The sequence below is a fragment of the Rhinopithecus bieti genome, unplaced genomic scaffold (assembly GCF_001698545.2).
Source record: "Rhinopithecus bieti isolate Rb0 unplaced genomic scaffold, ASM169854v2 scaffold_12653, whole genome shotgun sequence".
NCBI lineage: Eukaryota > Metazoa > Chordata > Mammalia > Primates > Cercopithecidae > Rhinopithecus > Rhinopithecus bieti.
The window spans coordinates 1,822,418-1,830,829 of NW_016807437.1; the positions used below are offsets into that span (position 1 = coordinate 1,822,418).

Consider the following 8,412-nt stretch of genomic DNA (forward strand, 5'->3'; position numbering starts at 1 on the left):
CATGGTTGAAGCCAGCATGGTGACCATAAAGAAACCATTTAGAAGTTTAGCCTTCTCCTTGAGTTTTCCCCACATTCAGCCTTATCAACTGCAAGCACAACATATTAAGCTTTGTCTCTTCCCTTCCATCAATTATAGTTCTAAAAATATTTTCAGTGGTTAATAGTGCAAATTCCATACATTATTGACTGAAGTGCCTCAAATACCTCACATTAAGGAAAATGGTGGCTTAGATCTAAAATATCTCACTACTAGATAAACAATTTTGTATTTTATTTTACGGAAGGATTGATTCATTGCTTCCTTGTGGGTGAGTGTAAACCAAGACTGACTGTTGAATTTTATCAAATGACTATCAGCATCTATAAACATAATCATATAATTTCTGGATATATTTATAAGATGTTATATTTCCAGATTTCCTTGCTTTAAACCATTGTTATCTTCCTGCAATAAATCCCATGTAGTCATCATATGTTACTCTTTTAATATACTTAGATTATCTTAGCTAATGCTTAAGTTAAAATTTTTACACTGATGTTCATCAATAAGTTTTGTCCATTTTCTCTCATTCTGCAATTCATCAGGATTTTCTGTCAATGATGTACTTATTTTAAAATATGAAATTTTTTTCTCATTTTAAAGGCCTAGGTATACTAGAAATGAAGATGTCACACAATTCCTCTGCGAATTTGTCTAATCCTCATTTTTGAATGGGCAGATCTTCTGCTCTTTCTATATTTCAGACACAGAAATTTATGCCTTACATTTTTTGTTTAGTAAGTTAATTTTTCTAACAAAAAATCCATATCATTGGTGCTTTGTGTTTAGTATATATTTACAGTTATTTTAACTCATTAATTTATGTGTATACATGTATGAATTCCTTCCAGCTACTTTCAGTTTATCTTTTCCTAACTTGTACATTAGAAGTTTAATCCAGTTAATTTCATTCTTTGAATATGATGGAGAAAATACTTAAGGCTGCAGATTTTCCTCAGCACTGTTGTAAATGAATCTCATATATTTATTTGTATTTTATTAAGTTTTAAATCTAGAAACACTCCAATAATGCTATTGTGTCCCAAGCATTGATATTAACAAATTGCACATATTAATGCATAGAACTGTCAACTAAACACATGAGGTAGGTGCTATCTTCATTTTATGTTGAGGAAACTGAGTCATAAGGTTAAGTAATTTTCAAGGTCACACAAGCTGATAAGAGAAACTTGGGAACAAAATCAGGCTTTCTAACTGCAGAGTTTATGCATGTAATAGATATTTATTGTTTTGTGAAAATTTGGCTTTTTTGGTACTTGAAGAGAGGAAGTATTTTCTATCATCTAGTAGGTCAATACTACCTTACTGTTAATGTAGTTTAAGTTTTCCGTATCCTTATATTTCTCCATTTTTTCTACCTTGGATGAGAGACTGTTTCATTCACACATTGCTGTAAAGAAATACCAGAAGGCTAGGTGTGGTCCCTCACGCCTGTAATCCCAGCACTTTGGGAAGACAAGGCAGGTGGATCACCTGAGGTCAGGAGTTTGAGATCAGCCTGGCCAACATGATTAAACACCATCTGCACTAAAAATACAAAATTAGCTGGGTGTGGTGGCAGGCGCCAGTAATCTCAGCTACTAGGGAGGCTGAGGCAGTAGAATTGCTTGAACCCAGAAGGCAGAGGTTACAGTGAGCTGAGATTGTGCCACTGCACTCCAGCCTGGGCAAGAGCGAAACTACATTAAAAAAAAAAAAATTCCCTGAAATTGGGTAATTTATATTATAAAGACGAGTTTTAATTGGCTCATGGTTCTGCAGGCTGTGCAGGGAGCATAGGAGCTTCAGCTTCTGGGAAAGCCTCAGGAAATTTACAATCATGGGGAAAGGGGAAACAGGCACATCATATATAGCTGGAGCAGGAGGAAGGGAGAGGGGGAAGGTTGTACACACTTTTAAGCAACCAGATACTCCTAGAACTGTATCACAAGAATAGCACTACAGGGATACTGCTAAATCATTCATGACAAACCACCCCCATGATCCAGTCATCTCCCACCAGGCCCCACCTCCAATATTAGAGATTAAAATTCCACATGAGATTTGGGGAGGAACACATATCCAAACCACACTGGTGACTTAAATGTTCCTATTTTTAATCTGTTTCTTTAAACTTGTCTTTTACCTACTATAATTTATACTTTGTGGAACTTACTTTAATATTCATGACCACTGTAATTTCATTGTGAAATTTAGTATTTTGCATTGTGAAGACCCATGCTATGTACCTTTGGTCTCAATTCAGGTTTGCCTGATATTAAGATCTGTAAAGCTACTTTGTTCTTTGTTTGGTATAGTTTCCCCATTCTTTTATCTCAATCTCTTTTCTAAATCACTTTCTTTTGGATATATATATTTTATATTCTAATTTAAAAAACATGTACTAAGAATTTTATTTTCTTTGGAGATACACATTAGAGACAGCAAATAATTAACATCAGTATAGTTACAAAATATCTCTGAAGCCATAACTGGCTAAGTAACTCAGTTGGTCAAAAGGTCTAGTTTGTACATGAGCAGTGGATGGTGGCCTGGGATAAAGGGCATGTTGCAACTGAAGGATTGTGAGAAGCCCTGAACCCCACTGGGGCTGTGGCAATATCCAGTGGAATCCAGGGTCAGAGACATAGAGGACCAGATGAGAAGTAAAAATGAGAGGTTCAGTCAGATTCTCAGCATCATCCACTGTGAGCTCAAATTACCATGGGATCTGGACTCATAGCACTGTAAGGGAGGTATCCTAAGGGGGACATCAGAAACAAGTGCCGTCCATGGCATCTAGGCCATGGTGGAGGCCACAGGCACAATGTGAAGTAAACAGAGAGTCCCTGAGAGGTTCCACAACATCCTATGGCAACCTGTTGGGAGGCGAGTTCAGTGGCCTCTGGAAGCCCTGGTTGTCACAGTTGGAGACAGTATCTGGGGGCCTTGGAAATGTGTCAGTTACTGCAGGTAAAGAATCTTCACTGAGCAGAGGCCCAGGCTACAATTGTCCTTGGCAAGAATCTTCTTTGATCCTGGGGTTGGGATAAGAGAGACACTGACATTTTCTGTGTGTCACCATATTCCATAACCATGGTCCAAAGGATTGATCACGCATTAGAGGAAAATATCCCCAAACTCAGTGATGTATCTCTGCCTGTCTTTAGCCCCAGCAGATGAGTCAGGAGCCCAGGAGATTCTGGAAAACTTAGTTGGGGTCAGAACCCTAGAGCCATAAGAGTGGTCCATTGCTACAACCTTGCCCATGTTCACCAGGGATTTCCAGTCCCTACCAGTGTCCCTGGAAAACGTAATCAAAGGCACAATGACATTGGGAGGAGTCATTCAGACAACATCAGGGAGATTACTAGTAGTGCTGCTGAGGGATAGCAGGCATGGGCTAGGGTGCATGGTTTCCTCAGGATCCAGTGGGGGCCTCAGGAGTTGAAGATCAGGGACACAGCAGCAGCCAGAACCCTTGGCAAGATGTGGAAGGCCACCACTCAAAAGGACAGATTTGTCATCAAATCATTGTCAAGCTGGAGCTGAGGCCTGCGGCCTCGAGCTCTATTCCTTGTACCCATTAAAAGGCACCTCTTGGATACAGGCTGAACAGTTGTCTCCTCAGTCCCCAGTTCTTGAGGACAACGACCACGACCACGACCTCGACCTCGACCTCGACCACGACCTCGACCTCGACCTCGACCACGACCACGACCACGACCACGACCACGACCACAAGAACCCCAGCTTCCAGTGGAAGGGAGAAGAACCTGGGCTGATATCCCCAGGGTAAGTGACTGGGTCTGAGTATGATATGCAGAGCTTTGGAATGCAGATCCAGGCACAGCATCAGTGCCACAACCTTTTTGGTTGTAACAGTGCCCTGGGGACACAGGCTGTGTGGGACACCGGGCTGTGAGGTTTGGGAGAAGCCTCAGGCCCAGAGCAGCTCTTCTAAGTACTATATCATTTCTCCAGTTGCTCAGCTCTTGACTTTCTGCAACCCTGGGCTCTGTGTGATCCACAGTGGCCAAGTCTTGCCTGTGTTTCCAGAGCTCATAACTCTTGGGTTGCACAATGCGCACGAAGGCGTCCATGGAAAAGGTGACCCTCGCCTCCCCACAGCTACACTGTGAAGCTACTTTGCCATAATCAATCCATCGTGGAGTGGCAAAATTGATGGCCTCTGCGCAGTTGAAGCCATGGTTGAAGCCAGCATGATAGCCATAGGGAAAGGTCACCATGAACTCCCCAGCCTCCTGAGTCATGCGATTGAAGGGGATCCCATTCTTTTTGAGAACTGTAGGCGAGATGAGGGCCACCTTGTGCCGCAGGAAACCCTCACAGCCCCGAGAAGTGTCCGGGAAGAGCTCCCTGGCGAGACGTTCCAGGCGCTGACCATGTTCTGGGGGCACTGCATACCACGTTTTGGGCTCCCCACCAAAGTGCAGGTGTTGATGCTATAAAGATCCATGTCCTCCGTGTGCCAAGCGGAACGTGGTCTCCACATGGCCAAAATACAGGTAGGTGTGTTGACACCTCGATGACAACCCACATTCCTGCTCAGCAGGTCAAATTGTTCCCAGGTGTCCTAGGTTCCATTGTTAGTGCTTTCTTCAAATAAGGAGCCGCTGATATCAGCACCACTCTCTCTCGCCCCGGGGTGGCTCTTCCCAGCTACTGGTTGCCTCCAAATCTGCAAAATTCTGGTGTGGTGGAGTCTGATGTTTTTTACTGTTTGCCAAGTGGCGATACTTCCCCACGGTCATGGCTTTCTTCTTTTTATGGTATTGAGTAAACACCCCTGCCTGTCCGAGAGGTACCTGCTGGGCGGGAGTGGCTACTAAGATGTCTCCGATATCATCTGTAAGTCTTTCTGGCTTTTCCCATTCCTTGGTGGAATTACCTTGGCGAGGCCAGCTTGGTGTGCCGGCCTTGGGACTGCCATTGTCAGCAACATATTTGTTTGAAATCTGTAAATTCTTCCATGGTGGGGTAAAAAGTCATAATGGTATGACTCGTGTTCTGGGGATCAGAGTGCACAGACTTCATGGCTGCACACAAGAAGTAGCTGACTCCTAAGTTCTTAGGTGTCCTCTAGATGCCTGAGAGTTCTGGGGAGTAATTTCTTTTCTCCCCTTTGTTTTTCAAAATACTTGGGTTTATCTGTGAGGGAGTAATTCACACTTGAACTTTCGAACAAGTGAGATCTTTCACAGGCTTTCTGACTCCCCAGGGGGACTCCACTCTAGTCAGTATATTTTTGTCCAAAGAAGTAGAGTATGTCCCAGCTCTACCTGCAGCTCTGTGAGTTTCCTCAGTTGGGGGTGTCACTGTGAGGCTTCTCCTGATTCTCAGGCTTGGGTGCACTAGTAGCAGCTAGTGTACCACTGTACCTGGGAGTCTCTTCTAGGAAGTCGAAACAATACACCTAAACAACAACAACAAAAGATACAGAATATTCATATTTTTAAAATAAGTATATGACCAGACAAAAGAAATATTCAGCTAGCATTAAGCTAAACTAAAACATATGCTGTGCTAACATCAGGATATGTTAACATTGTCAGGCCTCTGAGCCCAAGCTAAGCCATCATATCCCCAGTGACCTGCACGTGTACATCCAGATGGCCTGAAGCAACTGAAGATCCACAAAAGAAGTGAAAATAGCCTTAACTGATGACATTCTACCATTGTGATTTGTTTCTGCCCCACCCTAACTGATCAATGTACTTTGTAATCTCCCCCACCCTTAAGAAGGTTCTTTGTAATTCTCCCCACCCTTGAGAATGTACTTTATGAGATCCCCCCGCCCCCAAAACATTGCTCTTAACTCCACCACCTATCCCGAAACCTGTAAGAACTAATGATAATACCCCACCCTTTGCTGACTCTCTTTTGGACTCAGCCCACCTGCACCCAGGTGAAATAAACAGCATCGTTGCTCACACAAAGCCTGTTTGGCGGTCTCTTCACATGGACACGTGAGACATTTGGTGCCGAAGACCTGGGTGAGCGGGACTCCTTCGGGAGACCAGTCACCTGTCCTCACCCTCACTCTGTGAAGAGATCCACCTATGACCTCAGGTCCTCAGACCAACCAGCCCAAGGAACATCTCACCGATTTTAAATCAGGTAAGCGGCCTCTTTTTACTCTGTTCTCCAACCTCTCTCACTATCCCCCAACCTCTTTCTCCTTTCAATCTTGGCACCACCCTTCAATCTCTCCCTTCTCTTAATTTCAATTCCTTTCATTTTCTGGTAGAGACAAAGGAGACACATTTTATCCGTGGACCCAAAACTCCAGCACTGGTCACGGACTTGGGAAGACAGCCTTCCCTTGGTGTGTAATCATTGCGAGGATGCCTCTCTGATTATTCACCCACGTTCCATTGGTGTCTGATCTCCGCGGGGACGACTGCCTTGGTCATTCATCCACATTCCCTTCGTGGCAAGTCAACTGCAGGGACGCCTGCTTTGGCTGCTCACCCACGTTGCAGCCCGGGGCTGCTCCCCACCCCACTTCTCCATGTCTCTACCCTTCTCTTTAAACTTGCCTCCTTCACTATGAGCAACCTTCCACCCTCAATTCCTCCTTCTTCTCCCTTAGCCTATGTTCTCAAGAACTTAAAACCTCTTCAACTCTCACTTGACCTAAAATCTAAGTGTCTTATTTTCTTCTGCAACACTGCTTGGCCCCAATACAAACTCGACAATGGTTCTAAATGGCCAGAAAACAGCACTTTTGATTTCTCCATCCTACGAGACCTAGATAATTTTTGTCAAAAAGTGGGCAAATGGTGTGAGGTGCCTGACATCCAGGCATTCTTTTACACATTGGTCCCTCCCTAGCCTCTGTTCCCAGTGAGACTCGTCCCAAATCTTTCTTCTTTCTCTCCTGTCTGTTCCTTCAGTCTCCACCCCAAGCTCTGAGTCCTCTGAATCCTTCTTTTCTATGGACTTATCTGACCTCTCCCCTTCTCCCCAGGCTGCTCCTTGCCAGGCCAAGCCAGGTCCCAATTCTTCCTCAGCCTCTGCTCCCCCACCCTACAATCCTTCTAGCACCTGCCCTCCTCACACCCCGTCTGGTTTACAGTTTCGTCCGCGACTAGCCCTCCCCAACCTGCCCAGCAATTTCCTCTTAAAAAGGTGACTAGAGCTAAAGGCATGGTCAAGGTTAATGCTCCTTTTTCTTTATCCCAAATCAGATAGTGTTTAGGCTCTTTTTCATCAAATATAAAAACCCAGCCCAGTTCATGGCTCATTTGGCAGCAACCCTGAGACGCTTTACAGCCCTAGACCCTAAAAGATCAAAAGGCTGTCTTATTCTCAATATGCATTTTATTACCCAACCTGCTCCCGACATTAAATAAAGCTCCAAAAATTAAATTCCAGCCCTCAAACCCCACAACAGGACTTAATTAACCTTGCCTTCAAGGTGTACCATAATAGAGTAGAGGCAGCCAAGTAGCAATGTATTTCTCAGTTGCAATTCCTTGCCTCCATTGTGAGTCAAACCCCAGCCTCATCTCCAACACACAAGAACGCCAAATGCCTGAACCTCAGCTGCCAGGGGTTCCTCCAGAACCTCCTACCCCAGGAGCTTGCTACAAGTGCCGGAAATCTGGCCACTGGGCCAATGAATGCCCACAGCCCGGGATTCCTCCTAAGCCGTCTGTGCGGGACCCCACTGGAAATTGGACTGTCCGACTCGCCTGGCAGCCACTCCCAGAGCCCCTGGAACTCTGGCCCAAAGTTCTCTGACTGACTCCTTCCCAGATCTTCTCGGCTTAGTGGCTGAAGACTGATGCTGCCTGATTATCTCGGAAACCCCCTAGACAGATACTTTGGGTAACTCTTATTACAGTGGAGGGTTAAGTCCATCCCCTTCTTAATCAATATGGAGGCTACCTACTCCACATTACCTTCTTTTCAAGGGCCTGTTTCCTTTGCCTCCATAACTGTTGTGGGTATTGACGGCCAAGCTTCTAAACCTCTTAAAACTTCCCAAGTCTGGTGCCAACTTGGACAACATTCTTTAATGCCCTCATTTTTGGTTATCCCTACCTGCCCAGCTCCCTTATTAGGTCGAGACGTTTTAACTAAATTATCTGCTTCCCTGACTCTTCCTGGGCTACAGCCACACCTCATTGCCACCTTTTCCCCAAGTTCAAAGCCTCCTTCGCATCCTCCCCTTGTATCTCTCCACCTTAACCCACAAGTATGGGATACCTCTACTCCCTCCTTGGTGACTGATCATGCACCCCTTACCATCTCATTAAAACCCAATCACCCTTACCCCTCTTAATGCCCATATCCCATCCTGCAGCACGCTTTAAAAGGATTAAAGCCTGTTATCGCTCT

At 44.8% G+C, this 8,412-nt stretch overlaps 1 protein-coding gene and 1 pseudogene across 1 annotated transcript; both read right to left on the bottom strand.

Moving 5' to 3' along the window:
• Positions 1-2,841, bottom strand: part of LOC108535726 (serine/arginine-rich splicing factor 8-like) — a 12,103-nt pseudogene extending 9,262 nt beyond the window's left edge.
• Positions 2,741-5,646, bottom strand: LOC108535754 (lysine-specific demethylase 4E). Its single transcript, XM_083287446.1, is given in 7 exon segments — positions 2,741-4,501; positions 4,504-4,592; positions 4,594-4,654; positions 4,657-4,720; positions 4,722-4,942; positions 4,945-4,978; positions 4,981-5,646. Coding segments are annotated over 7 exon segments (1,542 nt in total). The 5' UTR covers positions 5,101-5,646; the 3' UTR covers positions 2,741-3,548.
• Between the last annotated feature and the right edge of the window lie 2,766 nt (positions 5,647-8,412).